At 44.2% G+C, this 21,748-nt stretch overlaps 1 protein-coding gene across 1 annotated transcript in view; it reads right to left on the reverse strand.

The window, feature by feature from the left end:
* aldocb (aldolase C, fructose-bisphosphate, b) overlaps window positions 1-21,748 on the reverse strand; it is a 39,419-nt gene that overhangs the window by 12,020 nt on the left and 5,651 nt on the right. Inside the window, exons 2-3 of the mRNA XM_046317809.1 lie at window positions 2,027-2,139; window positions 1,517-1,728 (exon numbers count right to left, since the gene is read on the reverse strand). Of these exons, the coding sequence (XP_046173765.1) occupies window positions 1,517-1,728; window positions 2,027-2,138 (324 nt within the window). The 5' untranslated portion in view covers window position 2,139. The remainder of the gene's footprint in view (window positions 1-1,516; window positions 1,729-2,026; window positions 2,140-21,748) is intronic.

The following is a 21,748-nucleotide window of genomic DNA, read 5'->3' on the forward strand; positions in this document are numbered from 1 at the left end:
GCCGACCGGTGGCTTCAAAACCTCTCAATGGCCAATACATAGAATCAGTTAATCCAGCTCCTACTGGGCAGTACCAATATGGCCGACCGGTGGCTTCAAAACCCCTCAATGGCCAATACATAGAATCAATTAATCCAGCTCCTACTGGGCAGTACCAATATGGCCGACCGGTGGCTTCAAAACCCCTCAATGGCCAATACATAGAATCAGTTAATCCAGCTCCTACTGGGCAGTACCAATATGGCCGACCGGTGGCTTCAAAACCTCTCAATGGCCAATACATAGAATCAGTTAATCCAGCTCCTACTGGGCAGTACCAATATGGCCGACCGGTGGCTTCAAAACCTCTCAATGGCCAATACATAGAATCAATTAATCCAGCTCCTACTGGGCAGTACCAATATGGCCGACCGGTGGCTTCAAAACCTCTCAATGGCCAATACATAGAATCAATTAATCCAGCTCCTACTGGGCAGTACCAATATGGCCGACCGGTGGCTTCAAAACCTCTCAATGGCCAATACATAGAATCAATTAATCCAGCTCCTACTGGGCAGTACCAATATGGCCGACCGGTGGCTTCAAAACCTCTCAATGGCCAATACATAGAATCAGTTAATCCAGGGTTTGTATACATCATTGGGTGGAAACAGTGGAAACAGTGGAAACAGTGGAAACAGTGGTGGCATTGCTCTCTTTTCAACACTCTCACAGCAAACAAACACGGAAGAAGATTGATCAAACATTTGAGGTTAACACTCACCGTGTGTGTCGCCCTGTATGTTCTCTCTCTGCCTGGTGACCTCAGTGTCCTTAAACTAAACTAATCCACTGGGTATTAATAAATGTGTGTGTGTGTCTGCTAATGTGTGTGTGTTTCTGCTAATATGTGTGTGTGTGTGTGTGTGCTAATGTGTGTGTGTTTCTGCTAATGTGCGTGTGTTTCTGCTAATATGTGTGTGTGTGTGTGTGTGTGTGCTAATGTGTGTGTGTTTCTGCTAATGTGTGTGTGTGTCTGCTAATGTGTGTGTGTGTCTGCTAATATGTGTGTGTCTGCTAATGTGTGTTTGTGTGTCTGCTAATGTGTGTTTGTGTGTCTGCTAATGTGTGTGTCTGCTAATGTGTGTGTCTGCTAATGTGTGTGTGTTTCTGCTAATGTGTGTGTGTGTCTGCTAATGTGTGTGTGTCTAATGTGTGTGTGTTTCTGCTAATGTGTGTGTGTCTAATGTGTGTGTGTTTCTGCTAATGTGTGTGTCTGCTAATGTGTGTGTGTTTCTGCTAATGTGTGTGTGTCTAATGTGTGTGTGTTTCTGCTAATGTGTGTGTGTGTCTGCTAATGTGTGTGTGTGTCTGCTAATGTGTGTGTGTTTCTGCTAATATGTGTGTGTGTCTGCTAATGTGTGTGTGTGTCTGCTAATTTTGTGTGTGTCTGCTAATGTGTGTGTGTGTCTGCTAGTGTGTGTGTGTTTCTGATAATGTGTGTGTGTGTCTAATGTGTGTGTGTGTGTGTCCCTACCTTGATGCCCACTACAATCCCCCTGTCCTTGATGAGCTGGGAGAAGTTGGTCCCGTCATCAGCGTTCTGGTAGAGAGTCTCGTGGAAGAAGATCACTCCACCAATACAAGCATCCATTCTCTCATCAGCCGTGAACAGCAGCTGGCGATACAGACGACGGTTCTCCTCTGTGTTCTCTACCCCGATGGGGTTGAGACGCTTACCCATGCTGCCTGCACACACACACACACACACACACACACACACACACACACACACACACACACACACACACACACACACACACACACACACACACACACACACACACACACACACACACACACACACACACACACACACATTAGACACACACACACACACACATATTAGACACACACACACACGTTAGAGACACACACACACACACACACATATTAGACACACACACACACTAGACACACACACACACACGTTAGAGACACACACACACATTAGACACACACGTTAGACACACACACAGCCACTGACCGGTGGACTCATCTGCAGCCAGGATTCCTTTCCCCGGAGCCGTGATCCTCTCTGCTATCTCCTGCAGCTCCTTCTTCTGCTCTGTGGTCAGAGCTGGGTACTGGTGAGGCATCCTGGGGAGGGGAGGGAGAGAGGGAGAGAGGGAGAGAGAGATAGAAAGAGATAGAAAGAGAGAGAGACAAAGACAGAGAAAGACAGAGAGAGAGAGAGAGAGAGAGAGAGAGAGAGAGAGAGAGAGAGAGAGAGAGAGAGAGAGAGAGAGAGAGAGAGAGAGAGAGAGAGAGAAAGAGAGAAAGAGAGAGACAAAGACAGAGAAAGACAGAGAGAGAGAGAGAGAGAGAGAGAGAGAGAGAGAGATAGACAAGAGAGAGATAGGAAAGACAGAGAAGACAAAGACAGAGAAAGACAGAGAGAGAGAGAGAGAGAGAGAGAGATAGACAGAGATAGAAAGAGATAGGAAGAGAGAAAGAGAGAGAGACAAAGACAGAGAAAGACAGAGAGAGAGAGAGAGAGAGAGAGATAGATAGACAGAGATAGAAAGAGATAGGAAGAGAGAAAGAGAGAGAGACAAAGACAGAGAAAGAAAGAGAGAGAGAGAGAGAGATGAGTGAGCATAGCATGACCTGCTATTCTACATAGGCCTAACATTCTGAATATAATATCATAGCATAACCTTTGTGTCTGCGTGTCCAGGGACAATATTTTTACTATTATATTTCATTCTTATAATTTTGTATAATTTCCCATCCACCCCGTTTTCAGAGGACAAAAGTATTTTTATTCTACAATTTGAAATGTGTTCCACTCAGAATGTAGTTAGATATACATCCCACATGACAAGGTACTGAAACATCTATTCCTAACATCTACACTATTCCTGATTATATGGTGTTTTCGCTCCAGCTATTACAGGTCATGACCCTCGGCAAAACCAGCCCTCGGCAAAACCCAGCCCTCGGCTAAACCCAGCCCTCGGATAAATCAGCCCTCGGAAAACCCAGCCCTCGGCTAAACCCAGCCCTCGGCTAAACCAGCCCTCGGCTAAAACCAGCCCTCGGCAAAACCAGCCCTCGGCAAAACCAGCCCTCGGCTAAATCAGCCCTCGGCTAAATCAGCCCTCGGCTAAACCAGCCCTCGGCTAAACCAGCCCTCGGCAAAACCAGCCCTCGGCTAAACCAGCCCTCGGCTAAACCCAGCCCTCGGCTAAACCAGCCCTCGGCTAAACCCAGCCCTCGGCTAAACCCAGCCCTCGGATAAACCAGCCCTCGGCAAAACCCAGCCCTCGGCTAAACCCAGCCCTCGGCTAAACCAGCCCTCGGCTAAACCCATAAACCCAGCCCTCGGATAAACCAGCCCTCGGCAAAACCCAGCCCTCAGCTAAACCCAGCCTTCGGCTAAACCACCCCTCGGCTATTCTCAGCCCATCACACCTACACTGCATATACAAAAGTATGTGGACACGCCTTTAAATGAGTGGATTTGGCTGTTTCACCCACACCAGAGCATACAGCCGTACAATCTCCATAGACAAACATGGGAAGAGAGAAGAGGCCTCACTGAAGACTTCAGTAACTTTCAACGTGGCACCGTCATAGGATGCCACCTTTCCAACAAGTCAGTTCATCACATTTCTGCCCTGCTAGAGCTGCCCCGGTCAACTGTAAGTTCTGTTATTGTGAAGTGGAAATGTCTAGGAGCAACAACGGCTCACCCGCGAAGTGGTAGGCCACACAAGCTCACAGAATGGGACACCGAGTGCTGATGTGTGTAAAAATAGTCTGTCCTCGGTTGCAACACACACTACTGAGTTCCAAACTGCCTCTGGAAGCAACGTCAGTTTGTCGTGAGCTTCATGAAATGGGTTTCCATGGCCAAGCATCCTTACACAAGCCTAAGATCAACATGGGCAATGCCAAGCATCGGCTAGAGTGGTGTAAAGATCGCTGCCATTGGACTCTGGAGCTGTGGAAACACATTCACTACACCTGTTGTTTACCAAGCATTACACTGTTAGTCTACACCTGCTGTTTACCAAGCATTACACTGTTAGTCTACACCTGTTGTTTACCAAGCATTTCACTGTTAGTCTACACCTGTTGTTTACCAAGCATTTCACTGTTAGTCTACACCTGTTGTTGTTAGTCTACACCTGTTGTTTACCAAGCATTACACTGTTAGTCTACACCTGTTGTTTACCAAGCATTACACTGTTAGTCTACACCTGTTGTTTACCAAGCATTTCACTGTTAGTCTACACCTGTTGTTACCAAGCATTTCACTGTTAGTCTACTCCTGTTGTTTACCAAGCATTTCACTGTTAGTCTACACCTGTTGTTTACCAAGCATTTCACTGTTAGTCTACACCTGTTGTTACCAAGCATTACACTGTTAGTCTACACCTGTTGTTGTTAGTCTACACCTGTTGTTGTTAGTCTACACCTGTTGTTTACCAAGCATTACACTGTTAGTCTACACCTGTTGTTGTTAGTCTACACCTGTTGTTTACCAAGGACCCATCAGTCAGCATTTCACTGTTAGTCTACACCTGTTTTTTACCAAGCATTTCACTTTTAGTCTACACCTGTTGTTGTAAGTCTACACCTGTTGTTTACCAAGCATTTCACTGTTAGTCTACCCCTGTTGTTGTTAGTCTACACCTGTTGTTTACCAAGCATTTCACTGTTAGTCTACCCCTGTTGTTTACCAAGCATTTCACTGTTAGTCTACACCTGTTGTTGTTAGTCTACACCTGTTGTTGTTAGTCTACACCTGTTGTTTACCAAGCATTTCACTGTTAGTCTACACCTGTTGTTGTTAGTCTACACCTGTTGTTGTTAGTCTACACCTGTTGTTGTTAGTCTACACCTGTTGTTTACCAAGCATTTCACTGTTAGTCTACACCTGTTGTTGTTAGTCTACACCTGTTGTTTACCAAGCATTTCACTGTTAGTCTACACCTGTTGTTGACCAAGCATTTCACTGTTAGTCTACACCTGTTGTTTACCAAGCATTTCACTGTTAGTCTACACCTGTTGTTGTTAGTCTACACCTGTTGTTGTTAGTCTACACCTGTTGTTGTTAGTCTACACCTGTTGTTGTTAGTCTACACCTGATGTTGTTAGTCTACACCTGTTGTTTACCAAGCATTTCACTGTTAGTCTACACCTGTTGTTTACCAAGCATTTCCCTGTTAGTCTACACCTGTTGTTGTTAGTCTACACCTGTTGTTGTTAGTCTACACCTGTTGTTGTTAGTCTACACCTGTTGTTGTTAGTCTACACCTGTTGTTTACCAAGCATTTCACTGTTAGTCTACACCTGTTGTTTACCAAAGATTTACACTGTTAGTCTACACCTGTTGTTGTTAGTCTACACCTGTTGTTGTTAGTCTACACCTGTTGTTGTTAGTCTACACCTGTTGTTGTTAGTCTACACCTGTTGTTGTTAGTCTACACCTGTTGTTTACCAAGCATTACACTGTTAGTCTACACCTGTTGTTGTTAAGTCTACACCTGTTGTTTACCAAGGACCCATCAGTCAGCATTTCACTGTTAGTCTACACCTGTTTTTTACCAAGCATTTCACTTTTAGTCTACACCTGTTGTTGTAAGTCTACACCTGTTGTTTACCAAGCATTTCACTGTTAGTCTACCCCTGTTGTTGTTAGTCTACACCTGTTGTTTACCAAGCATTTCACTGTTAGTCTACCCCTGTTGTTTACCAAGCATTTCACTGTTAGTCTACACCTGTTGTTGTTAGTCTACACCTGTTGTTGTTAGTCTACACCTGTTGTTTACCAAGCATTTCACTGTTAGTCTACACCTGTTGTTGTTAGTCTACACCTGTTGTTGTTAGTCTACACCTGTTGTTGTTAGTCTACACCTGTTGTTTACCAAGCATTTCACTGTTAGTCTACACCTGTTGTTGTTAGTCTACACCTGTTGTTTACCAAGCATTTCACTGTTAGTCTACACCTGTTGTTGACCAAGCATTTCACTGTTAGTCTACACCTGTTGTTTACCAAGCATTTCACTGTTAGTCTACACCTGTTGTTTACCAAGCATTTCACTGTTAGTCTACACCTGTTGTTTACCAAGCATTTCACTGTTAGTCTACACCTGTTGGTTCAGAGCATTTCACTGTTAGTCTACACCTGTTGTTGTTAGTCTACACCTGTTGTTGTTAGTCTACACCTGTTTTGTTAGTCTACACCGTTCAGGAGGACAGTGAATTTGTTGTTAGTCTACACCTGTTGTTTCAAGCATTTCCCTGTTAGTCTACACCTGTTGTTGTTAGTCTACACCTGTTGTTGTTAGTCTACACCTGTTGTTGTTAGTCTACACCTGTTGTTGTTAGTCTACACCTGAATTTGTTTTCAAGACATTTCACTGTTAGTCTACACCTGTTGTTTACCAAAGATTTACACTGTTAGTCTACACCTGTTGTTGTTAGTCTACACCTGTTGTTTACCAAGCATTTCACTGTTAGTCTACACCTGTTGTTTACCAAGCATTACACTGTTAGTCTACACCTGTTGTTGTTAGTCTACACCTGTTGTTTACCAAGCATTACACTGTTAGTCTACACCTGTTGTTTACCAAGCATTTCACTGTTAGTCTACACCTGTTGCTGTTAGTCTACACCTGTTGTTTACCAAGCATTTCACTGTTAGTCTACACCTGTTGTTGTTAGTCTACACCTGTTGTTTACCAAGCATTACACTGTTAGTCTACACCTGTTGTTTACCAAGCATTTCCCTGTTAGTCTACACCTGTTGTTGTTAGTCTACACCTGTTGTTGTTAGTCTACACCTGTTGTTGTTAGTCTACACCTGTTGTTTACCAAGCATTTCCCTGTTAGTCTACACCTGTTGTTTACCAAGCATTTGTAGTGGAAGAATGAGAGAAGGTGGAATTCTGGCGACAGGTGACTTGTAGGCGCTGAGGCCCAGCGGGAAGACTCAATCCCAATTCATGACATTGTCTGGATGGCTGCGCTACCACAGGGGTCAAAACAATTTATCTGTGGTAATCTCCAGGAAGCGACGTTCCCACGGAACCCTGGGAGCACAGACACTGTTGGAGGTTTGCAGACAGATGAAAACGTGACTAAATTAATGATACTGTGTGAATCAAATAGTCACGGTTGGATTGTTTCAAGAGTTCACGGAGAGCTGTGCATTTGAATGTGTTTTATATTGTACTATGGATGGATGTATTGTTATTTTGTTCGTTGGACGGAGGACAGTTGACTGAGGAGCGACACAGGGGTGTCCTCCTATCATCTGAATCCAATGGACTCTAATCTGGCTGCGTTCTCCTGTCTTTTACTAGCAAAGTGCAAAGAAAATGTTCATTCAGGTTGGCGGTGAATTTCTGCTTGAATTTGGTTCAGAGGACAGTGAATTTGGTTAAGAGGACAGTGAATTTGGTTCAGTGGACAGTGAATTTGGTTAAGAGGACAGTGAATTTGGTTCGGAGGACAGTGAATTTGGTTCAGAGGACAGTGAATTTGGTTCAGAGGACAGTGAATTTGGTTCAGAGGACAGTGAATTTGGTTCAGAGGACAGTGAATTTGGTTCAGAGGACAGTGAATTTGGTTCAGAGGACAGTGAATTTGGTTCAGAGGACAGTGAATTTGGTTCAGAGGACAGTGAATTTGGTTCAGAGGACAGTGAATTTGGTTCAGAGGACAGTGAATTTGGTTCAGAGGACAGTGAATTTGGTTAAGAGGACAGTGAATTTGGTTCAGAGGACAGTGAATTTGGTTAAGAGGACAGTGAATTTGGGACTTACTTTGAGGATCTATAGCTGAGGACTATAGCTGAGGACTATAGCTGAGGACTATAGCTGAGGACTATAGCTGAGGACTATAGCTGAGGACTATAGCTGAGGACTATACTGAGGACTAGCTGAGGACTATAGCTGAGGACTATAGCTGAGGACTATAGCTGAGGACTATAGCTGAGGACTATAGCTGAGGACTATAGCTGAGGACTATAGCTGAGGACTATAGCTGAGCTGAGGACTATAGCTGAGGACTATAGCTGAGGACTATAGCTGAGGACTATAGCTGAGGACTATAGCTGAGGACTATAGCTGAGGACTATAGCTGAGGACTGAGGACTATAGCTGAGGACTATAGCTGAGGACTATAGCTGAGGACTATAGCTGAGGACTATAGCTGAGGACTATAGCTGAGGACTATAGCTGAGGACTATAGCTGAGGACTATAGCTGAGGACTATAGCTGAGGACTATAGCTGAGGACTATAGCTGAGGACTATAGCTGAGGACTATAGCTGAGGACTATAGCTGAGGACTATAGCTGAGGACTATAGCTGAGCTGAGGACTATAGCTGAGGACTATAGCTGAGGACTATAGCTGAGGACTATAGCTGAGGACTATAGCTGAGGACTATAGCTGAGGACTATAGCTGAGGACTATAGCTGAGGACTATAGCTGAGGAGCTGAGGACTATAGCTGAGGACTATAGCTGAGGACTATAGCTGAGGACTATAGCTGAGGACTATAGCTGAGGACTATAGCTGAGGACTATAGCTGAGGACTATAGCTGAGGACTATAGCTGAGGACTATGAGGACTATAGCTGAGGACTATAGCTGAGGACTATAGCTGAGGACTATAGCTGAGGACTATAGCTGAGGACTATAGCTGAGGACTATAGCTGAGGACTATAGCTGAGGACTATAGCTGAGGACTATAGCTGAGGACTATAGCTGAGGACTATAGCTGAGGACTATAGCTGAGGACTATAGCTGAGGACTATAGCTGAGGACTATAGCTGAGGACTATAGCTGAGGACTATAGCTGAGGACTATAGCTGAGGACTATAGCTGAGGACTATAGCTGAGGACTATAGCTGAGGACTATAGCTGAGGACTATAGCTGAGGACTATAGCTGAGGACTATAGCTGAGGACTATAGCTGAGGACTATAGCTGAGGACTATAGCTGAGGACTATAGCTGAGGACTATAGCTGAGGACTATAGCTGAGGACTATAGCTGAGGACTATAGCTGAGGACTATAGCTGAGGACTATAGCTGAGGACTATAGCTGATAGCTGGACTATAGCTGAGGACTATAGCTGAGGACTATAGCTGAGGACTATAGCTGAGGACTATAGCTGAGGACTATAGACTATAGCTGAGGACTATAGCTGAGGACTATAGCTGAGGACTATAGCTGAGGACTATAGCTGAGGACTATAGCTGAGGACTATAGCTGAGGACTATAGCTGAGGACTATAGCTGAGGACTATAGCTGAGGACTATAGCTGAGGACTATAGCTGAGGACTATAGCTGAGGACTATAGCTGAGGACTATAGCTGAGGACTATAGCTGAGGACTATAGCTGAGGACTATAGCTGAGGACTATAGCTGAGCTGAGGACTATAGCTGAGGACTATAGCTGAGGACTATAGCTGAGGACTATAGCTGAGGACTATAGCTGAGGACTATAGCTGAGGACTATAGCTGAGGACTATAGCTGAGGACTATAGCTGAGGACTATAGCTGAGGACTATAGCTGAGGACTATAGCTGAGGACTATAGCTGAGGACTATAGCTGAGGACTATAGCTGAGGACTATAGCTGAGGACTATAGCTGAGGACTATAGCTGAGGACTATAGCTGAGGACTATAGCTGAGGACTATAGCTGAGGACTATAGCTGAGGACTATAGCTGAGGACTATAGCTGAGGACTATAGCTGAGGACTATAGCTGAGGACTATAGCTGAGGACTATAGCTGAGGACTATAGCTGAGGACTATAGCTGAGGACTATAGCTGAGGACTATAGCTGAGGACTATAGCTGAGGACTATAGCTGAGGACTATAGCTGAGGACTATAGCTGAGGACTATAGCTGAGGACTATAGCTGAGGACTATAGCTGAGGACTATAGCTGAGGACTATAGCTGAGGACTATAGCTGAGGACTATAGCTGAGGACTATAGCTGAGGACTATAGCTGAGGACTATAGCTGAGGACTATAGCTGAGGACTATAGCTGAGGACTATAGCTGAGGACTATAGCTGAGGACTATAGCTGAGGACTATAGCTGAGGACTATAGCTGAGGACTATAGCTGAGGACTATAGCTGAGGACTATAGCTGAGGACTATAGCTGAGGACTATAGCTGAGGACTATAGCTGAGGACTATAGCTGAGGACTATAGCTGAGGACTATAGCTGAGGACTATAGCTGAGGACTATAGCTGAGGACTATAGCTGAGGACTATAGCTGAGGACTATAGCTGAGGACTATAGCTGAGGACTATAGCTGAGGACTATAGCTGAGACTATAGCTGAGGACTATAGCTGAGGACTATAGCTGAGGACTATAGCTGAGGACTATAGCTGAGGACTATAGCTGAGGACTATAGCTGAGGACTATAGCTGAGGACTATAGCTGAGGACTATAGCTGAGGACTATAGCTGAGGACTATAGCTGAGGACTATAGCTGAGGACTATAGCTGAGGACTATAGCTGAGGACTATAGCTGAGGACTATAGCTGAGGACTATAGCTGAGGACTATAGCTGAGGACTATAGCTGAGGACTATAGCTGAGGACTATAGCTGAGGACTATAGCTGAGGACTATAGCTGAGGACTATAGCTGAGGACTATAGCTGAGGACTATAGCTGAGGACTATAGCTGAGGACTATAGCTGAGGACTATAGCTGAGGACTATAGCTGAGGACTATAGCTGAGGACTACTAGCTGAGGACTATAGCTGAGGACTATAGCTGAGGACTATAGCTGAGGACTATAGCTGAGGACTATAGCTGAGGACTATAGCTGAGGACTATAGCTGAGGACTATAGCTGAGGACTATAGCTGAGGACTATAGCTGAGGACTATAGCTGAGGACTATAGCTGAGGACTGAGGATAGCTGAGGACTATAGCTGAGGACTATAGCTGAGGACTATAGCTGAGGACTATAGCTGAGGACTATAGCTGAGGACTATAGCTGAGGACTATAGCTGAGGACTATAGCTGAGGACTATAGCTGAGGACTATAGCTGAGGACTATAGCTGAGGACTATAGCTGAGGACTATAGCTGAGGACTATAGCTGAGGACTATAGCTGAGGACTATAGCTGAGGACTATAGCTGAGGACTATAGCTGAGGACTATAGCTGAGGACTATAGCTGAGGACTATAGCTGAGGACTATAGCTGAGGACTATAGCTGAGGACTATAGCTGAGGACTATAGCTGAGGACTATAGCTGAGGACTATAGCTGAGGACTATAGCTGAGGACTATAGCTGAGGACTATAGCTGAGGACTATAGCTGAGGACTATAGCTGAGGACTATAGCTGAGGACTATAGCTGAGGACTATAGCTGAGGACTATAGCTGAGGACTATAGCTGAGGACTATAGCTGAGGACTATAGCTGAGGACTATAGCTGAGGACTATAGCTGAGGACTATAGCTGAGGACTATAGCTGAGGACTATAGCTGAGGACTATAGCTGAGGACTATAGCTGAGGACTATAGCTGAGGACTATAGCTGAGGACTATAGCTGAGGACTATAGCTGAGGACTAGCTAGCTGAGGACTATAGCTGAGGACTATAGCTGAGGACTATAGCTGAGGACTATAGCTGAGGACTATAGCTGAGGACTATAGCTGAGGACTATAGCTGAGGACTATAGCTGAGGACTATAGCTGAGGACTATAGCTGAGGACTATAGCTGAGGACTATAGCTGAGGACTATAGCTGAGGACTATAGCTGAGGACTATAGCTGAGGACTATAGCTGAGGACTATAGCTGAGGACTATAGCTGAGGACTATAGCTGAGGACTATAGCTGAGGACTATAGCTGAGGACTATAGCTGAGGACTATAGCTGAGGACTATGAGACTATAGCTGAGGACTATAGCTGAGGACTATAGCTGAGGACTATAGCTGAGGACTATAGCTGAGGACTATAGCTGAGGACTATAGCTGAGGACTATAGCTGAGACTATGAGGACTATAGCTGAGGACTATAGCTGAGGACTATAGCTGAGGACTATAGCTGAGGACTATAGCTGAGGACTATAGCTGAGGACTATAGCTGAGGACTATAGCTGAGGACTATAGCTGAGGACTATAGCTGAGGACTATAGCTGAGGACTATAGCTGAGGACTATAGCTGAGGACTATAGCTGAGGACTATAGCTGAGGACTATAGCTGAGGACTAGCTGAGCTGAGGACTATAGCTGAGGACTATGAGGACTATAGCTGAGGACTATAGCTGAGGACTATAGCTGAGGACTATAGCTGAGGACTGAGGACTATAGCTGAGGACTATAGCTGAGGACTATAGCTGAGGACTATAGCTGAGGACTATAGCTGAGGACTATAGCTGAGGACTATAGCTGAGGACTATAGCTGAGGACTATAGCTGAGGACTATAGCTGAGGACTATAGCTGAGGACTATAGCTGAGGACTATAGCTGAGGACTATAGCTGAGGACTATAGCTGAGGACTATAGCTGAGGACTGAGGACTATAGCTGAGGACTATAGACTGCTGAGGACTATAGCTGAGGACTATAGCTGAGGACTATAGCTGAGGACTATAGCTGAGGACTATAGCTGAGGACTATAGCTGAGGACTATAGCTGAGGACTATAGCTGAGGACTATAGCTGAGGACTATAGCTGAGGACTATAGCTGAGGACTATAGCTGAGGACTATAGCTGAGGACTATAGCTGAGGACTATAGCTGAGGACTATAGCTGAGGACTATAGCTGAGGACTATAGCTGACTATAGCTGAGGACTATAGCTGAGGACTATAGCTGAGGACTATAGCTGAGGACTATAGCTGAGGACTATAGCTGAGACTATAGCTGAGGACTATAGCTGAGGACTATAGCTGAGGACTATAGCTGAGGACTATAGCTGAGACTATAGCTGAGGACTATAGCTGAGGACTATAGCTGAGGACTATAGCTGAGGACTATAGCTGAGGACTATAGCTGAGGACTATAGCTGAGCTGGACTATAGCTGAGGACTATAGCTGAGGACTATAGCTGAGACTATAGAGACTATAGCTGAGGACTATAGCTGAGGACTATAGCTGAGGACTATAGCTGAGGACTATAGCTGAGGACTATAGCTGAGGACTATAGCTGAGGACTATAGCTGAGGACTATAGCTGAGGACTATAGCTGAGGAGGACTATAGCTGAGGACTATAGCTGAGGACTATAGCTGAGGACTATAGCTGAGGACTATAGCTGAGGACTATAGCTGAGGACTATAGCTGAGGACTATAGCTGAGGACTATAGCTGAGGACTATAGCTGAGGACTATAGCTGAGGACTATAGCTGAGGACTATAGCTGAGGACTATAGCTGAGGACTATAGCTGAGGACTATAGCTGAGGACTATAGCTGAGGACTATAGCTGAGGACTATAGCTGAGGACTATAGCTGAGGACTATAGCTGAGGACTATAGCTGAGGACTATAGCTGAGGACTATAGCTGAGGACTATAGCTGAGGACTATAGCTGAGGACTATAGCTGAGGACTATAGCTGAGGACTATAGCTGAGGACTATAGCTGAGGACTATAGCTGAGGACTATAGCTGAGGACTGAGGACTATAGCTGAGGACTATAGCTGAGGACTATAGCTGAGGACTATAGCTGAGGACTATAGCTGAGGACTATAGCTGAGGACTATAGCTGAGGACTATAGCTGAGGACTATAGCTGAGGACTATAGCTGAGGACTATAGCTGAGGATAGCTGAGGACTAGCTGAGACTATAGCTGGACTATAGCTGAGGACTATAGCTGAGGACTATAGCTGAGGACTATAGCTGAGGACTATAGCTGAGGACTATAGCTGAGGACTATAGCTGAGGACTATAGCTGAGCTGGACTATAGCTGAGGACTATAGCTGAGGACTATAGCTGAGGACTATAGCTGACTATAGCTGGACTATAGCTGAGGACTATAGCTGAGGACTATAGCTGAGGACTATAGCTGAGGACTATAGCTGAGGACTATAGCTGAGGACTATAGCTGAGGACTATAGCTGAGGACTATAGCTGAGGACTATAGCTGAGGAGGACTATAGCTGAGGACTATAGCTGAGGACTATAGCTGAGGACTATAGCTGAGGACTATAGCTGAGGACTATAGCTGAGGACTATAGCTGAGGACTATAGCTGAGGACTATAGCTGAGGACTATAGCTGAGGACTATAGCTGAGGACTATAGCTGAGGACTATAGCTGAGGACTATAGCTGAGGACTATAGCTGAGGACTATAGCTGGACTATAGCTGAGGACTATAGCTGAGGACTATAGCTGAGGACTATAGCTGGACTATAGCTGAGGACTATAGCTGAGGACTATAGCTGAGGACTATAGCTGAGGACTATAGCTGAGGACTATAGCTGAGGACTATAGCTGAGGACTATAGCTGAGGACTATAGCTGACTATAGCTGAGGACTATAGCTGAGGACTAGCTGAGGAGCTGAGGACTATAGCTGAGGACTATAGCTGAGGACTATAGCTGAGGACTATAGCTGTTGACTTCTGAGGACGTTCATTCTTTTGACTGATTAATAAATGATATTAATTTGAGGACTAAATGATATTACTATTTAATAAATGACTATTAATTTAATAAATGATATTAATTTAATAAATGATATTAATTTAATAAATGATATTAATTTAATAAATGATATTAATTTAATAAATGATATTAATTTAATAAATGATATTAATTTAATAAATGATATTAATTTAATAAATGATATTAATTTAATAAATGATATTAGTTTAATAAATGATATTATTTAATTTAATAAATGATATTAATTTAATAAATGATATTAATTTAATAAATGATATTAATTTAATAAATGATATTAATTTAATAAATGATATTAATTTAATAAATGATATTAATTTAATAAATGATATTAATTTAATAAATGATATTAATTTAATAAATGATATTAATTTAATAAATGATATTAGTTTAATAAATGATATTAATTTAATAAATGATATTAGTTTAATAAATGATATTAATTTAATAAATGATATTAGTTTAATAAATGATATTAGTTTAATAAATGATATTAATTTAATAAATGATATTAGTTTAATAAATGATATTAGTTTAATAAATGATATTAGTTTAATAAATTATATTAGTTTAATCAATTACATTTGTTAAATAAATTACATGTTTAATAAATTGTATTTGTTTAATGAATTATATTAGTATAATAAATTATATTAGTTTAATAAATTACATTAGTTTAATAAATTATATTAGTGTAATAAATTATATTAGTGTAATAAATTACATTAGTGTAATAAATTATATTAGTTTAATAAATTACATTAGTTTAATAAATTACATTAGTTTAATACATTATATTTGTTTAATAAATTATATTAATTTAATAAATTACATTAATTTAATAAATTACATTAGTTTAATAAATTATATTTGTTTAATAAATTATATTAGTTGAACTGAGTAAATGCATTTCCTCATTTTACAGAGTCATTATTTTATTGACCATACACTTATAATTTCGTAGGTCTACTGGTAGTTTCTTGACTACCAACTTCATATCTCTGATCTGCGTGCCTCAATACAGCGGTTTGTATCTCGTCTCTTACGGTGCGAGTTAGACACATGTTTATTCTAATCATACTGAGAGGTGATACCTGGACTAGATTCTCTAGAGATGTACACAGTTGCATTTATGCACATAGTAAGGAAGTCAGATTGATTCATTACTGATCTATTATATTCACACATCACTTCTACATAACGGTCTAGACGTGTGATAAATAGCATTTGATTTGAAGAGGGATGGTGTCATGTACCTGATCGTAGAGAGCCTTTTTATTTCTCTATTTGGTCAGGGTGTGATTTGGGTGGGTGGGCATTCTAGTTTTCTATTTCTTTGTTGGCCTGGTATGGTTCCCAATCAGAGGCAGCTGTCTATCGTTGTCTCTGATTGGGGATCAAACTTAGGCAGCCTGTTTCCCACCCTATGTTGTTTGTTCGCACAGTTTTGTACTTTAACCATTTGTACGTTGTTACAACACTGTATATAGACAAAATATGACATTTGTAATGTCTTTATTCATTTGGAACTTTTGTGAGTGTAATGTTTACTGTTAATATTTATTGTTTATTTCACTTCTGTTTTTTATCTATTTCACTTTTTATTTGCATTTTTTAAATGTATTTATTTATTTAACGAGGCAAGTCAGTTAAGAACATTACTGTGTTAACATATGTTTCCCATGACAATAAAGCCCCTTCCATTGAAATTGAATTGAGACGGTGGGGGAGAGAGAGAGAAAGAGAGAAAAGAAAATAAAGATGGAGAAAGGGGAGGTATTACCTAATTGTCCTTGTCTAAACTCTGCTGTCAGTCCTCATTAGATCTGAAAGACACACACACACACACACACACACACACACACACACACACACACACACACACACACACACACACACACACACACACACACACACACACACACACACACACACACACACACACACACACACACACACACACACACACACTCTCTTTCCACACCACTCGTTTTTCTGCCCATTCACCATTCTATCTGTCCTTCGTTGGTTATTTTAGTCAGTGGCTCTCTCTCTTTCAGTCCTGCACTCCCCATACACAACAGAACTGGTCCAAACCTGTTCTAGAACCGGTCCAAACCTGCCCTAGGACCGTGTCCTTTTAAAAACACTGTCAGTCACACTGACCGTCTCCTCTACTGACCGTCTCCTCTACTGACCGTCTCCTCTACCGACCGTCTCCTCTACCGACCGTCTCCTCTACCGACCGTCTCCTCTACCGACAGTCTCCTCCTCTACCGACCGTCTCCTCTACCGACCGTCTCCTCTACCGACCGTCTCCTCTACCGACCGTCTCCTCTACCGACCGTCTCCTCTACCGACCGTCTCCTCTACTGACCGTCTCCTCCTCTACTGACCGTCTCCTCTACTCACCGTCTCCTCCTCTACTGACCGTCTCCTCCTCTACTGACCGTCTCCTCTACTCACCGTCTCCTCTACTCACCGTCTCCTCCTCTACTGACCGTCTCCTCTACTGACCGTCACAGTGTGTCCTTTTAAAAACACTGTCAGTCACCAGGTGCCAGGTTTCATCTAGACGTGACGCTTAGCATTTAGGCCAAAGGTTTCAATCTTGGTTTCCTCAGACCAGAGAATCTCATTAGATCTGAAAGAGGACACGCTCACTGAGAGTCCTTTAGGTGCCTTTTGACAAACTGCAAGCGGGCTGTCATGTCTTTTACTGAGGAGTGGCTTCCGTCTGGCCACTCTACCATAAAGGACTGATTAGTGCTGCAGAGATGTTTGTCCTTCTGGAAGGTTCTCCCATCTCCACGGAGAAACTCTGGAGCTCTGTCAGAGTGACTATCGGGTTCTTGGTCACCTCCCTGACCAAGGCCCTTCTCCTCCGATTGCTCAGTTTGGCCGGGCGGCCACCAAACATGTTTTTAATTATGAGAAATATGAATCATATTTCAACCCATGAGGCCAAAGAGAGCATTTTCTGTTGACTGCAGGGAAGGGTTACATCATTCTTTACTTAAGTACTTTACACCACCGCCTATGGGTACATACACAATGGCCTCCAGTCCACTCATTGACTTGAATGGGGATGGCTGTTCTATTCATTCTATCTCTATGGTGTGTGTACCGTCTGGCCTGGTAGGTAGCCCCGTTCTGATTGGCTCAGAACAGACTGAACACTGTTCTAAAGCATTCCACTACCTCACTCTACTGATTCTCCAGTTCTCTCCCTCACTCCATTTTCTCCTCTCCCTCACTCTGTTCTCTCTCCTCTCCCTCACTCTGTTCTCTCCTCTCCCTCACTCCGTTTTCTATCGTTCCCTCTCCTCTCCCTCACTCTGTTTTCTCTCGTTCTCTCTCCTCTCCCTCACTCTGTTTTCTCTCTTCTCCCTCACTGTTTTCTCTCGTTCTCTCTCCTCTCCCTCACTTCGTTTTCTCTCGTCTCTCTCCTCTCCCTCACTCTGTTTTCTCTCATTCTCTCTCCTCTCCCTCACTCTGTTTTCTCTCCTCTCCCTCACTCTGTTCTCTCTCCTCTCCCTCACTCTGTTCTCTCTCCTCTCCCCCACTCTGTTCTCTCTCCTCTCCCTCACTCTGTCTTCTCTCCTCTCCCTCACTCTGTTCTCTCTCCTCTCCCTCACTCTGTTCTCTCTCCTCTCCCTCACTCTGTTCTCTCTCCTCTCCCCCACTCTGTTCTCTCTCCTCTCCCTCACTCTGTCTTCTCTCCTCTCCCTCACTCTGTTCTCTCTCCTCTCCCTCACTCTGTTTTCTCTCCTCTCCCTCACTCCGTTCTCTCTCCTCTCCCTCACTCTGTTCTCTCTCCTCTCCCTCACTCTGTTTTCTCTCCTCTCCCTCACTCTGTTCTCTCTCCTCTCCCTCACTCTGTTCTCTCTCCTCTCCCCCACTCTGTTCTCTCTCCTCTCCCTCACTCTGTCTTCTCTCCTCTCCCTCACTCTGTTCTCTCTCCTCTCCCTCACTCTGTTCTCTCTCCTCTCCCTCACTCCGTTCTCTCTCCTCTCCCTCACTCTGTTCTCTCTCCTCTCCCTCACTCTGTTCTCTCTCCTCTCCCTCACTCTGTTCTCTCTCCTCTCCCTCACTCTGTTCTCTCTCCTCTCCCTCACTCTGTTCTCTCTCCTCTCCCTCACTCTGTTCTCTCTCCTCTCCCTCACTCTGTTCTCTCTCCTCTCCCTCACTCTGTTCTCTCTCTCCCTCCCGTTCTCTCCTCTCCCTCACTCCGTTCTCTCCTCTCCCTCACTCTGTTCTCTCTCCTCTCCCCCACTCTGTTCTCTCTCCTCTCCCTCTCCGTTCTCTCTCCTCTCCCCCACTCCGTTCTCTCCTCTCCCTCACTCTGTTTTCTCCTCTCCCTCACTCTGTCTTCTCTCCTCTCCCTCACTCTGTTTTCTCCTCTCCCCCACTCCGTCTCTCTCTCCTCTCCCTCACTCTGTCCTCTCTCTCCTCTCCCTCACTCTGTCTTCTCTCCTCTCCCTCACTCCTGTCTTCTCTCCTCTCCCTCCTCCGTTCTCTCCTCTCCCTCACTCCGTTCTCTCCTCTCCCTCACTCCGTTCTCTCTCCTCTCCTCTCCCCACTCTGTTCTCGTTCTCTCCTCTCTCCCTCACTCTGTTCTCTCTCCTCTCCCTCACTCTGTTCTCTCTCCTCTCCCTCACTCCGTTCTCTCTCCTCTCCCTCACTCTGTTCTCTCTCCTCTCCCTCACTCTGTTCTCTCTCCTCTCCCTCACTCTGTTCTCTCTCCTCTCCCTCACTCTGTTCTCTCTCCTCTCCCTCACTCTGTTCTCTCTCCTCTCCCTCACTCTGTTCTCTCTCCTCTCCCTCACTCTGTTCTCTCTCCTCTCCCCCTCACTCTGTTCTCTCTCCTCTCCCTCACTCTGTTCTCTCTCCTCTCCCTCACTCTGTTCTCTCTCCTCTCCCTCACTCTGTTCTCTCCTCTCCCTCACTCTGTTCTCTCTCCTCTCCCTCACTCTGTTCTCTCTCCTCTCCCTCACTCTGTTCTCTCTCCTCTCCCTCACTCTGTCTGTTCTCTCCCTCACCTGTTCTCTCCTCTCCCTCTGTCTGTTCTCTCTCCTCTCCCTCACTCCGTTCTCTCTCCTCTCCCTCACTCTGTTCTCTCTCCTCTCCCTCCTCCGTTCTCTCTCCTCTCTCACTCTGTTCTCTCCCTCACTCCGTTCTCTCTCCTCTCCCTCACTCTGTTTCTCTCCTCTCCCTCACTCTGTTCTCTCTCCTCTCCCTCACTCCGTCTCTCTCTCCTCTCTGTTCCTCTCCTCTGTTCTCTCTCCTCTCCCTCACTCTGTTCTCTCTCCTCTCCCTCACTCTGTTCTCTCTCCTCTCCCTCACTCTGTTCTCTCTCCTCTCCCTCACTCTGTTCTCTCTCCTCTCCCCCACTCTGTTCTCTCTCCTCTCCCTCACTCTGTTCTCTCTCCTCTCCCTCACTCTGTTCTCTCTCCTCTCCCTCACTCTGTTTTCTCTCCTCTCCCTCACTCCGTTTTCTCTCGTTCTCTCTCCTCTCTCCTCATTCCCTTTTTCTCTCTCTCTTTTTTCTTCTGAAAATCACATTTCTTTCCCGTAGAATAACAATTGAATTGTATGTTGTAAGTTCACAATGAGGCTTGAACAACATCAGGACACCACTTTTGAGGTCTTGATAGAAATCAAAGAAATTGTGATTTTTTTGTTGTTGTTGGGTGGTTAGCCTTTAATTCACGTGTGCACCAGCAAGAGAGTGTTGTTAGCAGCCTCTGTAGCGATCATGTGATGGAGTTTGCAAAATAAATCGCCACTGGATTAAAAACCATGACTCTGCCAAGTATGCTGCTTTGTACGTATAATTGAGAAGGTTTTTGGGAAAGCCTTCCGATCTACCTGAAAACGGTTACCATTAGCATCTTTAGCAGCTAAAGCCTTCCCATCTACCTGAAAACGGTTACCATTAGCATCTTTAGCAGCTAAAGCCTTCCCATATACCTGAAAACGGTTACCATTAGCATCTTTAGCAGCTAAAGCCTTCCCATATACCTGAAAACGGTTACCATTAGCATCTTTAGCAGCTAAAGCCTTCCCATATACCTGAAAACGGTTACCATTAGCATCTTTAGCAGCTAAAGCCTTCCCATATACCTGAAGACGGTTACCATTAGCATCTTTAGCAGCTAAAGCCTTCCCATATACCTGAAGACGGTTACCATTAGCATCTTTAGCAGCTAAAGCCTTTCCATATACCTGAAAACGGTTACCATTAGCATCTTTAGCAGCTAAAGCCTTCCCATCTACCTGAAGACGGTTACCATTAGCATCTTTAGCAGCTAAAGCCTTCCCATCTACCTGAAGACGGTTACCATTAGCATCTTTAGCAGCTAAAGCCTTCCCATCTACCTGAAGACGGTTACCATTATCATCTTTAGCAGCTAAAGCCTCCCCATCTACCTGAAGACGGTTACCATTAGCATCTTTAGCAGCTAAAGATGCCCCCATCTACCTAAAGACGGTTACCATTAGCATTTTTAGCAGCTAAAGCCTTCCCATATACCTGAAGAAGGTTACCATTAGCATCTTTAGCAGCTAAAGATGCTCCCATCTACCTGAAGACGGTTACCATTAGCATCTTTAGCAGCTAAAGCAGACACACAAAGACACAATCAGACAGACACACACAGACAGACACACACAGACAGACACACTCAGACAGACAGACACACAGGGGCATTACCATTCCATTGCCTCTTCAGAAAGTTGCAAGGAATACGAATCATTGATGTAATCTGTTCATGACTGAGCTAGTTTCTAATAAGAGGATGGATGGCATTATGCTGTGTTTAAAGGATGGATGGCATTATGCTGTGTTTAAAGGATGGATGGCATTATGCTGTGTTTAAAGGATGGATGGCATTATGCTGTGTTTAAAGGATGGATGGCATTATGCTGTGTTTAAAGGATGGATGGCATTATGCTGTGTTTAAAGGATGGATGGCATTATGCTGTGTTTAAAGGATGGATGGCATTATGCTGTGTTTAAAGGATGGATGGCATTATGCTGTGTTTAAAGGATGGATGGCATTATGCTGTGTTTAGAGGATGGATGGCAT

Source organism: Oncorhynchus gorbuscha, linkage group LG20 (assembly GCF_021184085.1).
Source record: "Oncorhynchus gorbuscha isolate QuinsamMale2020 ecotype Even-year linkage group LG20, OgorEven_v1.0, whole genome shotgun sequence".
Classification (NCBI taxonomy): Eukaryota; Metazoa; Chordata; class Actinopteri; order Salmoniformes; family Salmonidae; genus Oncorhynchus; species Oncorhynchus gorbuscha.